General features: G+C 40.1%; 1 protein-coding gene across 3 annotated transcripts; it reads right to left on the bottom strand.

Moving 5' to 3' along the window:
- Nucleotides 1–11,642: 11,642 nt before the first annotated feature.
- ARMCX1 (armadillo repeat containing X-linked 1) lies at nt 11,643–15,805 on the bottom strand. Of its 3 annotated transcripts, none has more exons than XM_029929864.1 (4): nt 15,663–15,805; nt 14,992–15,183; nt 13,816–13,927; nt 11,643–13,573 (listed from the first exon to the last, which is right to left on the bottom strand). In XM_029929864.1, the coding sequence occupies exon 4, from the start codon at nt 13,433–13,435 to the stop codon at nt 12,065–12,067; it is 1,371 nt and encodes a 456-aa protein (XP_029785724.1). In that variant the 5' UTR covers nt 13,436–13,573; nt 13,816–13,927; nt 14,992–15,183; nt 15,663–15,805; the 3' UTR covers nt 11,643–12,064. The 3 variants fall into 3 exon arrangements, with proteins under 3 accessions (XP_029785724.1, XP_029785726.1, XP_029785725.1); XM_029929866.1 differs by lacking the exon at nt 14,992–15,183 and adding an exon at nt 14,765–14,920; XM_029929865.1 differs by lacking the exon at nt 14,992–15,183.
- Between the last annotated feature and the right edge of the window lie 2,167 nt (nt 15,806–17,972).

Raw genomic sequence — 17,972 nt, 5'->3', positions numbered from 1 at the left:
AGTTGGTAAAATAAACCACAAATATTTTAGTAATTAAACTAAAAATAAATGGCATAAATAAACTGAGGATTAAACACAAATATATAAATAAAGCAAATACTCCAATTAGAAGAATAAGAGTGTTACATTGGACAAAAACCAAAATCCAATTGCTTATAAAAGATGCAACTTGAGTACAGGAACACAGGGGTACCTGGATGGCTCTGTCGGTTGGGCATCCAACTTCGGCAAAGGTCATGATCTTATGGTTCGTGAGCTCAAGCCCTATGTCGGGCTCTGTGCTGACAGCTCAGAGCCTGGAGCCTGCTTCAGATTCTGTGTCTCCCTCTCTCTCTGACCCTCTCCCACTCGCTCTCTCTTTCTCTCTCTCTCTCAAAAATAAACATTAAAATTTTTTTAAGTATAGGAACACATAAATATCTAAAGTAAATGAATGGAAACAAACATGACACAAACACTAACCAAAAGAAAAACAAGAACAATTGCTTGAGATTGAAAAGAGAATTTTATAGTGATAAAAGCGTTATTCAACCAAGGAGATAGAACAATTCTAAATTTTGATGTAACTGTAACACAGATTCAAATAAATGAAGCCAAATGGATAGACTAAAAGGCAAAATAGGCCAATTCACAATCATAATAGGACATTTAATATACCTAGCTCAGTAATTGATGGACCAAGTAGATATTTTAAAAAGCAGTGATGATATAAATTTCAACATGATCAACCTAATTGTAAATATAAAATTTTAAGTTTATATGTTTTTGATAGAGCAAGAGGGGAGCAGAGAGAGAGGGAGAAATGGAATCTGAGGCAGGCTCTAGGCTCTGAGCTGTCAGCACAGAGCCTGATGCAGGGCTCAAACTCATGGATCCTGAGCCCATGACCTGAGCCAAAGTCAGATGCTTAACAGATTAAGCCACAAGCACCCCTTAATTGTAAATACAAAGAACATTTCATTGAAATATTTCAGAATATACATGATTTTTTAGTGCATGTGGACATTTATAGAAAATCAAATATTAGATTTTAAAGAAAGTTTCAATACATTTAAAAGATATAGAGTATGTTGTCTGACTACAGTGATATTAAACTAGAAATCAATAACTAAAAGACCACCAGAAAATTCTCAAATACTTGGAAATTAAGTAAAAACACTTCTAAATAACTTACAGATTAAAGAAAAAATATGAATGTAAATTTATATTTTTATCTAAATTATAATGAAAATACAGATTATCAAAATCTTACGGAATGCAACTAGAATAATTTGTAGAAAGAAATTTATAGATATAACCCTAGTTCATATACTGCATATTTGTATAGGAGAAAGGCTAAAAGTAAATGATCTTAGAAAAAGCACAGTGAGGGGCGCCTGGGTGGCTCAGTCGGTTGAGCGTCCAGCTTCAGCTCAGGTCATGATCTCCCTGTTCATGGGTTCAAGCCCCACGTCAGGCTCTGTGCTGACAGCTAGCTCAGATCCTGGAGCCTGAGATTCTGTATCTCCCTGTCTCTCTGACCTTCCCCTGCTTGCACTCTCTCTCTCTCTGTCTCTCAAAAATAAATTAAAAAACATTAAAAAATTTAAAAAAGAAAAAGAAAAAGCACAATGAATAAAACTCAAATGAAAAGAAGAAAGTAAATAATAAAGATAAAAGCAGAAATTAATAGAAAACAAGCATATGAGAAAGAAAGTTTTATATAGAACCAACTTTTGGCTTCTTTCTCATATGCTTGTATTCTATTAATTTCTCCTTTCATCTTTATTATTTACTTTCTTTTTTTCATATTGAGTGTTTAATGTTTGTGGGTTCTGTAGCAATGTTAATTTTTCATGCCTGATATTGGGTTTCCTGATTGAAAATATCAGGAATAGAAGCACAATATCAAGGGGCCGCCTGGATGACTCAGTCGGTTGAGCGTCCGACTCTGGCTCAGGTCATGATCTCATGGTTCGTGGGTTCGAGCCCTGCGTCAGGCTCTGTGCTGACAGTTCAGAGCCTGAAGCCTGTCTTCTGATTCTGTGTCTCCCTCTCTCTCTGCCCCTCCCCTGTTCACGTTCTATCTCTCTGTCTCTCAGAAATCAATAAATGTGTAAAAGAAATTAAAAAAATAGAAATCCTGCTTAAAAAAAAAAGAAGCACAATATCAGGAAAAATCAACATTAAGCATGAAAAAGTAGGCATTGCTACAGAACCCACAAACATTAAACACTCAATATGAGTACAAGCAGATAAAAGCAAAGATGTAAATTTTGATTAGTGATATACCTAATTTTCTAAATTGAATCAGTAAAAAAATGTAAAAAAACCAATTTTCCACAAAAGACACTTCAGCTATATGTGGCTTCAACAGTAAACTTAACTAAATATTTAAAGAAGAAGTCAAATTCATTTTATAGAGATTTTTGCAAAGACAAAAGGAGAAACAATCAGGATTCTCCACAGAACAAAACCAAAAGGTGATAGGTATAGATATATAGATATAGACATAGATTAAATAGAGATAGATACACAGAGAAACAAAAGGAGATTTATTTAAAGGAACTGGCTCTGGCAATTGTGGGAGGTGTCAGATCGAAAATCCATAGTGTGGGCCAGAAAGCTAGAGACCCAGGAAAGGGTTTTTGTCCCAGTTTGAGTCTGAAAACAACCTGGGGGATCCTTGGTGGCTCAGTTGGTTGAGCATCCAACTTTTGATTTGGGCTCGGGTCATGATCCCAGGGTCATGGGATCGAGCCCTGTGTTGGGCTTGTGCTGAGCATGGAGCCTGATTAAGATTCTCTCTCTCCCCCTGTGCCCTTACCCTGTTTGCACTCTCTCTCTCTCTACAGTTAAAAAAAAAAAAAGAAAAGAAAAGGAAAAAGACAATATGGAAGCAGAATTCCCTCTTCCTCAAAGGACCTCAGTTGTTTTCTCTCCAGGCCTGCATCTCATTGAATTAGGCCCACTCGCATGATGGATAATGATCTGCTTTTCTCAAAGTCTACTGATTTAAATGATATCTGAAAAATAAGTTCACAGCAACATCCAGACTTGTGTTTGGCCAAACATCTGGGTAGTGTGTCCTAGCCAAATTGACACATAAAATTATCTATCACTCTACGTACTCTGTGTTATGATCCAAGAATAAATATGATACGAAACTTGAAAAAAATGTTACAAAAACTGAAATTATAGGTTAATCCCTCTTATGAAAATAGGTGCAAAAATTTCAATCCAAGTAAGAGCAAACAAAATTGAGTGATATACAAAATAGATAATACATAATAATCAAGTTGGGTTTCTTCTAAAACTACAAAGGTAAATTAACATTTAGAAACCAATCAACATAATTTGCCACATTATTGTAATTAGAGGGAAAAACTTACATAAATGTCTCAATGGATGCAGAACAGACACTTGATAAAATTCAACCTCCATTCATGATTTAAAACTTCTAGGAAACCAAGAATAAAGGAGAACTTCTACAATTTGATAAACATTATCTACAACAACAAACATAATAGTTAATACTGAAATATGGAGAGCTTTGAGCTCAGTTGAGATCAGTTAACAAGGAAAAGATGACCACTATTACCACTTTTATTCATCAAAGTGAATGTGACTGCGGATGGTAAACAGTACAATAAAGGAAGAAAAAATAAAAGGAACAAACCTGGAAAAAAATAATCATAATTCACATACAAAATGATTGCATGTGTAGAAAATCCAAAATAATCTACAAATAAACTATAAAAATTAATAAATGATTTCCACAAGTCCACTAAATACAATGTCAGTATATTTTTAGAAATCAGCTCTATTTCCATATACCAGCAGTGAACAACGAGAATATGAAAATTTAAAAACAAAGCCATTTGGGGTACGTGGGTGGCTCAGTCAGTTAAGTGTCTGAGTCTTGATTTCAGTTCAGGTCATGATCCCAGGGTTGTGGGATTGATCCCTGCATTGGGCTCCATGCTGAGCGTGCGCAGCCTGCTTGAGATTTTCTTTCTCTCTCTCTCCCTCACCCCTTTCACCAGCTTGCACTCTCTCTAAAATAAAATAATAATAGTAATAAATTGGTAAATAAAAATAGAAATGAAGCCATCTAAAGTAGCATTGAGAGGGGCGCCTGGGTGGCTCAGTCGGTTAAGCGTCCGGCTTGGCTCAGGCCATGATCTCACAGTTCGTGGGTTCAAGCCCCGCGTCGGGCTCTGTGCTGACAGCTAGCTCAGAGCCTGGAGCCTGCTTCCGATTCTGTGTCTCCCTCTCTCTCTGACCCTCCCCTGCTCACACTGTCTCTCTCTGTCTCTCAAAAATAAATAAAAAACGTTAAAAAAAAATAAAGTAGCATTGAGAGACCATCATATCCTAGGAGTCATTCTAACAAAATGTGTACAAATCTGAACTAATATGAGTATAAATTGGCAATCTTATTTTAAAAATCAATATGGAAATGCAAACCACCAAAAATAACCAAGAGAATTCTGAAAAAGAACAATAAAGATAATTCATACTACCAAATATTAAGATCCATTATAAAGCTACAGTAATTATGACAGGATTCAAGCACAATTGATGCAAGGATAAACAAATAGACTGACGCACAGGGGCACCCAGTTGGCCAAGATTCTGACTCTAAATTTCAGTACAGGTCATAATATTGCTGTTTGTGAGTTAGAGCACCGCTTGGGGCTCTGCACTGACAGTGCAGAGAGCCTGCTTGGATACTCTCTCCTTCTTTCTCTGCCCCTCCCCCACTCTGTCTATATATCTTTCTCTCTCTCTCAAAAATAAATAAAGATTAAGCAAAAATAGACTAATGGACAAAATAGAAAGGACAAAGAATGACCCATACCTATATGCCAACAAGTTATCACAAATATGATAGGGAAAGGATAGTCTTCTGAAGAAATGGTGCTGGGTCCATTGGATATCCTTCTGTGGGGGAAAACCAGATTCTTGACACTTACTTCACGTCACATACATAAATAAATTCCAGGTGAATTGTAGATCTAAATGAGATAAGGCAAAACAATAAACCTGCTAGAAGATAATGTAGATAATCTTCATGACCTTATGGTAAGGGAGAATTTCTTTAAAAAGAATAAAATAAGTGAAGGAAAATATTGATAATTTTCTTCTTTATGAAGACACAACTTTGTAAGTGAAAAACACCCCTACACAATCTTAACACCAAAATTTGATATATGTATGGACCTAGAGGGTATTATGCTAAGTGAAATAAGTCAGATTAAAAAAAAACAAATATCATATGATTTCACTATATGTGGAATCTAAAAAAAAAAAACAAAACAAATGAAGAAACAAAAAAGCAGAAACCACAAAGAGAACTGGTGGTTGCCAGAGGGGAGGGATAGAAGATGGGAAAAATGGGTGAAGAGGAGTGGAAGGTACAAGCTTCAAGTTATGAAAGTCATAGAAATGGAAGGTACAATATAGGGAATATAGTTAATGGTATTGCATGGTGACTGATGGTAGCTACACTTGTGGTGACCATAGCACAATGTACTGTACACCTGAAACTAATATAACGTTGTGTGTCAATCATACTTCAGCTTAAAAATACTTGGTGATGTAAAAATAAATAAAATGACAGATTAATCACACCAATGACGTATATGTGAAAATCCTAAATACAATAAAAATAAATGCAATCCAGAAGTATAGCAAAGAAATAATACACTATAACAAGTCAATCAATTGCTGCAATAAGAACTCAAACAACAGTCTCAGTCCCAATTTCCCTCTTATACTTATTTCATTTTATCTATATATTATTTCTTCATTTTTTTTAAAACCTTTTACAAAGTTAAAAAGTTGAGGTGCCTGGGTGGCTCCGTTGGTTAAGCATCCAACTTCCGCTCAGGTCATGATCTCACGGTTTGTGGGTTCGAGCCCTGCATCTGGCTATGTGCTGACAGTTAGCTCAGAGCCTGTAGCCTGCTTCGGATTCTGTATCTATCTTCCTCTCTCTCTGACCCTCCCATGCTCGCGCTGTCTCTATCTCTCAAAAATAAATTAGAAACATAAAAAACGTTTATTTTTTAAATTAAAAAGTGCATTTTACCCACTTTGTCAAACAGGATATCACTCTCCTCTGCAGGTGCTAGCAAAAATGTCTTGATTAGTACTGCTCACATCTTCAAGATCTAATAGCATGTTTTGTGTTCCTAAAACATCAATGTCCTATACTTGGTTGCAAGGCAAGATGACAATGTGTAATAATTTGGACAACAGAATTAGGCAGCAGATTTGAAAATGCTTAAGTGCAGTGATTAACTCATTCGTGGTCATATATCCTGAGATAGGAGGCATTATGAGTACCTCACTTGCTGACTCAGAATTCTTGGTCCAGACCACCTTCCATCAATTATAGAATTTTCATAGCCCAAAGTATAGTAAATCCTATCCTTCATAATGGACTCATAATGCAACTCTTAGTATCACATTTCGCAATTCAATGTATGTACCATCAAAGTTCCACTTGGCCCAACTGTCTCCCCTTGCCATTCCTGGGCCCTGCCAACTGCCTTACTTCAAATCCAGAGAAAATACAGCAATGATAGATGCCCTTTCTTCCACTGTCAATGCCACTGTTGCTCAAGACACAGCTTGAGGAATGATTTAACATAATGTCACATAACAAGAAAAGACTATTGCTGCACAAACTAGCCAAACTACACACATAGAAACACAGTAGAGTTAATGCTCTAAAAGGTGAACTTTGACAAATGGAGACTAGCTAAGTTGCCTTGATAATTGCTTTTCTAAGAATGAAGATGACCATTTTCAATGCTACCTTTCGACATTCATTTTACATCACATCCCAAGCTAAAGTTTTTTTCTGGTTTCTCTAAATTGTCATTCTTCCTTGCCTTTAAACCAGAACTATCTTGCTGCCATCTTAAGGTATAGAAAACTAGGATAATGGCCCCTGGTGTGATATTAAGCAGGATAATAGATATTTATTTTTCAGAATGATCTACTTCCATGCTTGACCCTGTCCATTTGGTCTCGCTCAGACCTTGTGTTAAGGGTTAGGACAATGTGTGTGTTTGGAGATAGGCCTGAGGGGGTGGAGAAGGGAGGTGGGGAGAGCAGGAAGCCTTATTGGATGGGTAACTTTATCCATACAGGTTTATGAACATATAATTCAGTCCACCGTTGAGATTGTGCTTAGTGTAACTCTCTGGCCCTGTTGACCATTTATAATAATACAGAGTCTTTACTTAGGCATAGAGCCCCCCTGTTTATTGAACATTTCTAAGTTAGCAGAAGGCATGACATATCAACAAGTGAGGTAGCATTTCTTTTTGAAAATAAAACAATGATGATTTGTGTTGCAATAAGAAAAAAATTACCAAGTAAACCAGATTCTTAGTGTTTGCTGCTCAAAGCATTATCTCCCTAAGATCAATCTACATCAGAAACCAAATTATCATCAGATGATTATTTAGTGCTCAGCAAATCAGGACAAGCTGACCTAGCTAGATGTTCATTATGTCAAAGTAGGTATATTTAAATCCTTCATATTTTTCCTTTATGGTTTCTGGATATTTGATCACACTGAGGAAGGTTTTTCCTACCTCTAAATTATAAAAATAGACACTTGTTCCTATCAAAATTTTAATAAACACAATTCAATGCTTTCCTTTTTAATTATTCTGTTGTTACAGTTCTGTGTATTGTGAACTAGGTGTCTATTCTTAACACTTACTTTGTCTGACAGCTTAACTTGTGGGAAGGTTTTTGGTTATCTCAAAATGTTAATTTTCTCCATAAGTAGAAACATTATTTTTTTGTTTGCTACTTTTGAAGCATGGTGCACTGAACTACTGTAGTAATACCTTATATTACAAAATTAATTTTATTAAAATTAGAATTAATAGTTTGGGTGGTTTCTTACCTCAAGACCAGAAAACTGGGCCTGGGGCAAAATTTTACCTTGAGAAGTATAATACAAGGAATAAAGTGTGAGGGGAGAAGGGAACTGAGGCAAGGAAGGAGGGAAAGCAAATACTATTAGGTAAGTTATCCATCTGGACAGAAATTTTCAATAAAACACATCTGATTACTTACATTGCATGACGTCTTCAGTAAGGGCACATAAAATTACTGCATCTAAGAAGTCTAAGTAGAAGGGATAGAAAAGAATTTATCTGTTAGCTCTCTTTACTAGTCTCCATTGGTCAAAGTCCACCCCTCAGGGTGAACTTAGCAGAGAAATTAACCAAACATAAGCATAAGCACACAGTTTGCCTGAACCACATCAATTTCCTAAACCTACACTTGGGATGTTTACTGAGACAAGTAAAATATGAATTTAAACAAGGAAAGCCACTTTTCTGATCCTTGAAATAGTATGCTCTGGGTGACAATTTATAAGAGAACTATACTTCATTTTTGTAAAATTACTTTTGGACATTTGTTTAGGATAGACCCACTTAATTACTCAAATCATTAGATGAGAACAAATTCAAAATATCCTCTGAGTTCTTAATTTCCTCAGTTTCCCAGGAGCTGCCATCATCTCTAAAGAAAGGACACTGCCTCCTCCCTGCCCCCATGATCTGCCACAATCACGGCCACAATGCTAGAGCTGTGCCCTTCCCAAAATGACTGAGAGTGGCAGTCTCCAATGTGAAAGCATCGGGACATTGGCATGTGGCTTGGCTGGCCATGTGGCCTGCCTGGACCAGGCTGTCACACATCTGTCTCACACAGCACTTCCCAAGATCTGGGCTATTTGGTTCCAGATAATACCAGGTGTGGGACATCAAAAGTACATGCCGTGCACATAGGGCTGTGCCATGCAAAGACTTGTTCCTTCTTGGTCTCTGTTCAACCAGAGTGTTAGAAAATTTTTGGCATCCACTCACACCTTAGGCTGCCACATTACCACAGCAATGAGGATTATTATTTTGTATTAAATGCCCACTGTGTGTGACCTGGTGTCATGGAAATTTAATGGTCACAGAAGCACAAAGAGACTATATATATAGCCAGTGATCTTCCAGAAGGAGGAAATAAAGATAGAAGTGGGAAGGAAGGAGAGGGGAACAGAATAGGAAGGAAGGAGGAGAAATCTGCCAGAGCAGATGGATGCTACTCAGGCCTGAGCCAATACCACATAGTGGCTTTCTATTACTTAACCTCATTTTTACTCACATTTCAAATGAGGTTAAGTAATTAAAGTCACTCAGCACCCCAAATTCAACATGGCTTGATGTGAATGGTTTTTAGATGGTCAAGCTACACATTTGGGTCAGAAAACAAGTGTGATCTCATTGCCTCTATTTTCTCAAGTATCTCCAATGAATATTTTTTAGGATAAATTTAGAATGATTTTAAATCAGGCTCTGAAAGTTTATTTACAGTATCACCTAATTTTATAAAAGTCATTTAGTACCCCAACTTGAACATATCAATACAAAAGTCATTATTACTTGCTCAATACTCTATTCATCCTACCTGACACATAAGCACACCAAGATAAATATTTTCTCTCTTTCTCATCTGGACCTCACCTGTTGGCAACTCCTAAGACTTTACTCTTTCTTCTACACTTTGCTGTGTGGTTATCTATAAAGTTATGGACTCGACATAAAGAATATCATCTCCATCTCTGTCTTCATTAAAGGGAGTTTTGTATCAAATATCTGTGGAGGCATTATACAGACATTTGTTTCCAAAGATATAGACTTTAAAGCAACCAATTGCTGGGGCACCTGGGTGGCTCAGGTGGTTGAGTGTCCGACTTCGGCTCAGGTCATGATCTCATGGTTCATGGGTGTAAGACCCACATCAGGCTCGGTGCTGACAGCTCAGAGCCTGGAGCCTGCTTCAGATTCTCTCTCTCTCTCTCTCTCTCTCTCTCTCTCTCTCTCTCTCTCTCTCTCTCTCTCTCAAAAATAAATAAACATTTAAAAAAATTAAAGCAACCAAATTCTCAAGTTTGAAAGGCCACTGACTCTACCTCATACTGATGGAGTGATCTTGGGCAACTTACCTATATTCTCCAAGTCTCCAATAAAAATATATTTACTTGACAAGATTGTTGAAGAGCTTAAGTGGAGGGGGTGGTAACTATATAAAATACCAAACAGTATCTGACAAATATTAGGTACCACCCACTTTTTTCTTCTATAATATACGTCTTGTATATAAATGCATTGCTTATCAAATTTGAGTAATTGTTTTTTACATTTATTTATCTTTGAGAGACAGAGAGTGAACAGGGGAGGGACAGAGAAAGAGGGAGACACAGAATCTAAAGCAGGCTCCCGGCTCTGAGCTAGTGGTCAGCACAGAGCCTGATGCGGGGCTTGAACTCACTAACTGTGAGATCATGACCTGAGCCGAAATCGGATACTCAACCAACTGAGCCACCCAGGCACCCCAATATTATTCTTAAGAAGAGAAAAAACTCAAGGGTTTCTAGTTTTATATGAAATTATTACTATAATCAGGAGAAAAGCAAACAAATTTATATAGTTGTAAGTTCTACATGTCATAGGAACCATCATAAGGAAATGAAAACCCAAACAAGTGGCAAAATCCAAGTGCTTATATAGTAGGTGGAAGGAAATGAAGCAATTGAGTAAAAGTAGCTAAAATATAAGATTAAAGGAATATAAAATTTACTTTAGCAAGATCTGTTTGTATAGAAATCTCTCAGCTTTAACTTCCTCTGGTGATAAGAATGGGTCTTTCCTCCTGGTATTGAGAAGACAATTTTCACATAAGATTTTTATCTCCTACCTTCCCGAACCCATTTTTTCAAATGTTTTTAGCGCAAAATAATCCTTATGCCAAAGTGGCATATTCTACCAACCCTCACTCTCATGTAAAGTTTAAAACAAAAAAGTCTCACAAAATAAAAATAAATCAAGCCACAAATTAAGAAAATTTAAGTTATCACTAATGAGATTGATAATGTTGCCTTTTTGGCTCTAAGTCACCATCTGCAATATGAATACGGTAGGGATGCAACAGCACCCATTCCCCTTGATTGAAACATTGCTTCTGTAAGGGGAATCTGATGACTCCCCCTCGACCCTCTGCCAGTTTCCTAACTCAAACTACTGCAGAACCTCTATCAGTACAAAATGATGTACATATTATGGACCAAATACATCCTTTATGTATTAAACGCATTTTTACATTTTTCTCATGGACTAGAATTTCACTGATCTAAGATGTCTTTGATTACTAGATGCATCATTATTTTATGTACCACTACAAAAGGGAAAGAAACTTCTCATTAAAGTATGGCACAATGCTAAGATACCATCAACTGTAAGATGCATCATAACTTCAGAGATACCAAACTATGGAGGAAGGAATTCTATTTATCATCAGTTTAAACAGTAGTGCTACTTTGTGCTATGACAATATTTAACAGAACACAAAAGTTGTCTCCCAAGTCACCAGTCATTCTCCAAAAATCCACATTTTTATTCTATCCTTTAAGCTCAGCTTACTTAGTAGTGTCCCCCTTCTCTGTAAAATTTTCCCTGAGCATTGTTGCCTGCAGAAGTTTCTGCACTGATGGGAAGGGTCTGGCCATGATCAGAGGTTCATGGTTTTGTTAGTATAATTTTGTCTCAATACATTTTGTCTTCTAAATCATAAACTCAAGGAACACAATAATTTTTTTTCTGGTTAAAACACACAGCTTTATTGATGAAACACGAGTCTAAGATTAACAAATGTAAACCAATGTGAAAGTATAGCTTATTTATGATTAGTTTGCTGTCAATTTAGGTAGAGGAAAGAGTAAAAAATATCTCAATCTAGGTAGTAAGATGGAATCAATAAATGCTTTCTTTATACAAGCTCTAGTATTCATTTGGCATCCTTAAAATGGTCCAGCCTAAAACCAACCACCACCACCAGCATCACTCTTGATGATCCTTGATATTCATTATTCCAAAATAGCAGCTGAAAGGATCTCTTTGCCATGCAAGCTCAGTGGCAAACAAAGAATTTACAAAATGAATTGTTCCCAAGTGCAAACTAAAAAATTATCTCAATATTGTTTGGGGACATACAATTAAAGTTTGGTCAATACTTTTAGGACTTTTACTTTCACCACCAGATCATTGTGATTTGCTAACGCCTTGATTTTCTTAACACACACTCCAGATTCTTTGAATAAGAAAAAAAGTGAACTTCTGCTGAATTCTTTCTTAGATGATGCAAGCCCTTCACTTTTTATGTTGTCATTTATATTCTCAAATAGAGTAAGGATATTAAGAAGAATCTCTCTGTCCCACTCTTTATTAAAGAGGGAAATCAATTCTGATGGTACTTTACAACTGACCAACTCTCTTGTCATGGCTGGATTTTCAGTAAAGTTTATAATTAGTTTCATAATCTGAATCTTCGTGAAGTAATTTCCCAGGAATAACAATGCAAAAAAGTCTGGAAAAGAATAGGAAAGCAAATGTTGGTAATGATTAGTCACGGTCATGTTGGTTAAGAGTCTTAGTCCGGCCATCTGCACAGCTGAGTCCAAGCAACAGATCATGGTATCATCACACACTTGACTGATATAGGTCTTAATCTTTCCCTGATTTTCAGCATTTACACTCAAGTTATTAAGGGCATTGTAAGCTTTTTCCCTAATAATAAGATCTTTCGTTTTTATCAGTTTTGCAATAATTGGAAGACCACCCAATTCACGAATGGCATTTTGGTTAAAAGAATATGCTGCATTGTTACCCAGAGTGACCAAGGCTACTTCTTGAATAAAAGGATCATTTGACCTTTCCAGGATGTTAAGAACCTTTTGAAGGTCAGGAGCACCCAGAATATCATCAATTTTATAGGGAAAGTTGAACTTGACCCTGCGAACAGGCCATGCTGAGGCTGGAGTCCTGGTGCTCTTACTTCGGGTTCTTCCCTTGGTTTTTCCACTTGCCCTACTCCTAGCCCTAGCGCCACTCCTGGTGGGGTGGCAGCCTCCACCTCTGCCTCCTGGGCAGGGTAAACTGGGTGCAAGGGTCCTGTTCCCAGAGATGGTACCAAACCTGGTTCCTCTGCCTGCCTTTGCACTTGCCTGTTCTTTCAGGGTGCTGAAAAGGGCTTTGGCCTTGGCCTCTAGGCCACCTCCACTCTGGGGCCCCAAGTGGACCTCTGCCTTTACATCTGAACCACTCTCAAGTACCACGCCCATCTCAGATTTCACCTTTGAATCACCCTGAAGTCTAGCTACAGCACCCACCACAGCATTAGGTTTAGCTCCTTTCCCAATTTCAACCCCAGTCTCTACAATATCACTAGATTCCTCCTTGTCGTCTTCATCGTTGTTGTCCCAGATTTTCTCATCTCTTCCCCAGGTCAGTCTATATACACAGTAGCAAGCACCAGCCCCAATCACCACACCAGCAGCCACGCAGCCAGCTTCCCGAGTACGGCCCATGCTGGGGACAATGTCTAAACCAAATTCTGAACCAGGGCAGAGTGAAAGTGCTCTCGCCCAGAGGGGTGCTCCTATGTGGGGGGCGGAGTCTTCAGCTACAGCTGGCAGGCCCTGCTGCAGCTACAGTTACAGTGGAACCTAGGAATGAAGGAAAGATTTAAGGCGTCAGTTTCCCTTTTTGTGCCTTTGCATGCAAACAGACTGAACTACAGACTGACAAACATATGGGGACATGACAGTGAATCAGGGCTGGACCACTGATTCCTTTCCTCTACGTGGGAGGTAATTTTGAAAAATTTCCCACGTCCAGATTCTCCAACCTCACGTTCAACCATCCCACCCCAGTATGTTAAATTTAAGGTACCTAATTATTTCCCTACCTCCCCTACCCCAGATGTCCTGGGGTTAGTGGCGCCCCCACATTCACCCGCACAGGTTTAGGCACTTTCTTCCTTCTCCTCCTTGCCTGGAAGTCCACTGTGTCCTGCAAACCTGCATATAAACGGGTGGGGAGGAGGGTGCTGAGTGATCAAGGCACAGAAGGACCTCACCTTGGACGGGACACACATCCCTTTCCTGAATCTCTGGCCCTGGCTCTATGTAGCCCAACATCACCTTCCACTCCTCATAGAGCTGTGGCTTTGAAATTTATTATCTCCCTTCCCCATCTCCTTTATCTCTTTCAAGCCTCCACCCATCCTCACCCCACCCACGTCAGTCGCTTCCTTCAAAAGTGACGCCACAGCTCTTTCTGTGTAACGGATCAGATTGTGGTGGAGAGATGGTCTGGAAGACGGACAGACGTAAAATGCACAAAGTTTTGGAGCTCGCCCTTCCCTTCCCCCCCCCCCCCCCCCCCCCCCCCCCCCCCCCCCCCCCCCCCCCCCCCCCCCCCCCCCCCCCCCCCGCATCTCCAAGGTTCCAGGACACTCCTCCCTTCACCCATTATACCAATTTCCTCGGCTCTGGAGCAATCTCCTTCCCCTCTCATCTCAGTTTCTGTATCCCCCACCAAACCTAAGGACTGAGAACTCTGAGACTGAGTGCTTGCCTGAAGGAGACAAACCCAGGACACGTACTCCAAAGAATAATTTGGAGCAAGATCTTTCCCATCCCTACTTCAAGATTCTCGTGACACCCCCACCCCCAGCCATTTCCTTCTTTGTCTAGTACCTGCAGAGCACTTTGTTTTGAAAGCTCCAATATGATATAAAGAGGAGGAAAGGAGGGGGGGTGCGGAGGAGGTTCATGAGGTCACTAGGGTTTGCAGTCTCCACATTCTCCACCTCAGGAGTCCCAAATATCGCCACCACCCTCACTTTGACCTACTTTTCCTGGACAAATGTCCTCTTCTTCCTGTTCCTACGGTTAAATTGGCCGTAAAGTGTGTGCACAGATACACAAGACACACGACAGAGGCAGCCGGCTGGCAGACAGAACAGCACTTCGGAGAGTCTCAATACCAGCTTTTCCAAATTCAGGACCCTGGTTGTCAAACGGATTTCATGTTTTGGTTTCTAAACCTTTACCCCTACATCAGCCCGGTGTCCACTCACCCACTAACGCAGCACCGACCATTAGCAATCGGCCATTTTCCAGCAAAAGCCACACCCCTTTTGAACAACCGGAAAAGGAGGCGGGCGAGGGAATATGGAAAAGCAGAGGAGCAAAAGAAGAGCTCCCTTCCCAAGGCATTTCAACCACCAACGATAGTCATTTTCCCTGTAGGGGCCATCACATCCTTTTTCCTACATAAAATAATAGGAAGATAGCTGGAGTCAGAAACGGGCCCAAGTTAAGGCAAGGACCTCTACCATCCCCCACCCTTCCTGGGGCCGCGGGACGATCCCACCTTTACACTGACCTGCAGGGATTAGGGGCAGATTCTTTATTTTTTTGCTCTGGTCGGTATACAGCGCCCTACTGAGGAATGTATACATTGTATACATGGGGGATGACGGACGCACAGCCCCAAGATTCGGGTTTGGTAGATGGATGCACACAGGACTAGAATCTTAATATGTGCCCTTCCCGATTCAAGGCCCTTGATGCCAAAGTTTTCAAATTTCCTCCCTCCTGGTCTGGGATCCGGCCCCCAAAGCCCACCATTTCTGTTCTTAGAAGGGCCAGGGATAGTGTAAGGGTGTTGAGAACGCAGGGTTTGTCTCAACCCTCAGCTACCCACACAGAAGAAATCCCCCCAGGCTGCTCCCATCCATACACAGACCTGCCGGGATCCCGGGAATTACTTCCTCCTCCTTCTCAGGCGTCCGGCCCGCCCGCCCCTAAGGCAATAGAGAGCTGGTAACCCGACAAAACCACGACCAGGATTAGAAGGACGTCGGCAAACGTCGGCTCCTGCTCACGTAAGGGTCACGTCACCAGTGAGTTCTGGACCCCAATTACCACTCCCAACAGCAGTGCGGCAGGAGCCGGCCCACCCCTTTCCTTCCCCAAAACATCAGGTCCTGCCACTCATTTTCTTCTGCCAATCCCTGAGATTGAGGATAGCTGCTCCTTGTGGCTGGAACCTGCCTTTCTCTTGTGAACCGGGAGAAACCGCATTTGTTCCCTTGTCCATTGTTTGTTTGTTTGTTTGTCTCCCCCTCTTTGAGGAATAGTTCTTTTTCCTTCTCTACTCCCTCTCCGACTGTTTCTCCCAGTCTCTCACTTTACCCTACCTTCAGTCATTAGGACTTTTCCCTGCCTATATGAAATGGGAGGAAAAATTTCAGAAAAGAACAGACATAGTGGGAATGTCTTACTTTCTTAAACTTTCCTGTCCATTCTTTAAAATCAGTAATAGAATGGGACACCTGGGTGGCTCAGTTGGTTGAGTGTCCAACTTCGGCTCAGGGCATGATCTCACGGTTCCTGAGTTCGAGCCCCACGTCCGGCTCTGTGCTGATCGCTAGCTCAGAGCCTGGATCCTGCTTTAGACTCTGTGTCTCCTTCTCTCTCTGACCCTCCCCTGCTGTCACTGTCTCTGTCTCTCAAAAATTAAAAAAAAAAATTAAGAAAATAAAATCAGTAATGGATTATTTTTATATTGAGAAAATAAAATGATGCTATTTTTATTGGAGTGGAGAAAAACTTAAGAGGGAGGAAAAACCCCAAAAACCTCATTAATTGCATTATATTTATAAGAAAAATGTTTCTACTGGGTATAGCCAAATATACAAATAGAGCAGCTTCCAAAACACACTAACCTGTTTTAAAAATTGAAAACCAATTTTTCCTACAATCTGTGAATTAGTCCACAAGGAGATTTAATCTATAGTCATCTAATTTTGGCCATTTAATGTAAATGACCTACTTTTTCTACTTTTGGATCACCTTACAATTTGGTTTTCAAAAGCAACACAATCCTGTCTTGTTTGATTAAAGAAAGGCATGTATTTAACATCCCAAGTCTTGGCTAACTGCTGTGTGAACCTCTTATGATTGGATGGCTGTTCTGAACACCTGCCCCTCAATGAGATTCCAGTCCCCAAGGCAGATGCAGCTGAGGGTGTGAGGAGTATAGAAATGGTTTGATCATCTCAGCTTTGTCAAAGGAGGGAGGAAGGTGCTGCTCCCACCTCTCCAGTATTCCAAAGCCTCTCATCCTTACAGTTAGGCACTGACTCTGGTCATTCCAAAATTACATACGTACAGATGACCAAGATGGTAAATGCCACCTTTACTCAGGTGACCCATTTGAGTAACCACCTTTGACTTCTTCCCTTTCTCTCTCCCGCCCCCAAATCTCCACAGCTGTAATTTAGGGATAAACAGAAGACCCTGCTCTTCCCACATAACCCCTGCAGCTGCAGGTTTCCATGAAGAATTGATTGCTGGCTGGGGGAAGCACCCAGGTCTGCCTGCTCTGCCTTCATTCATGTTGCTTTAGTTAACATCGCTCCTAACTCTGTCTGCTGCTCCCACCTGCCTTGAGAGGGGCAGCCAGCTGGGCCTCTTACCTCCAGCCGCCTTGCTGCAGGCACCCAGGGAGAACGTAACCCTGCTGAAGAGCCTGTAGCCCACACCCATTTTGGTGCTCCCTCAGCCAAATGTATGCTGGGGTCCACGGGAGTCTCTTAACCTAGAGTAGATGCTCTTAATTGGCTGCCTCTGCGCTGTACCTGAAATTGTTTCAAAGTTATGCATAAACATATGTTCATTTTAGTGGGGAGAGGGGTCATAACATTCAGTAAATTCTCACAGGCATCTATGACTTTAAAAAAAAAAAAAAAGTGGGAGGGAACCTGAGTGGCTCCTTAGGCTCAGATCACAACCTCCTGGTTCGTGAGTTCAAGCCCCTTGTAGGGCTCTGCACTACTGATGCAAAGTCTACTTGAGATTCTCTCTGCCTCTCCCCAGCTTGTGCTCTCTCGCTCTCGCTCTCGCTCTCTCTCTTTCTCTCTCTCAAGGTAAATAAATAAAAGTAAAAAAACCTTAGTACTTACCTAGGAAAAAAGATATATCTCTTGAATAGAAATCAATCTCTTCCTCTCTCTCTCTCTCTCTCTCACTCTTCTGTCTCTCATTATACACA

The sequence above is a fragment of the Suricata suricatta genome, chromosome X (genome assembly GCF_006229205.1).
Source record: "Suricata suricatta isolate VVHF042 chromosome X, meerkat_22Aug2017_6uvM2_HiC, whole genome shotgun sequence".
Lineage (NCBI taxonomy): Eukaryota > Metazoa > Chordata > Mammalia > Carnivora > Herpestidae > Suricata > Suricata suricatta.
Note: the sequence above shows the minus strand (reverse complement) of the source record. Positions and strands in the feature narration are given on the sequence as shown.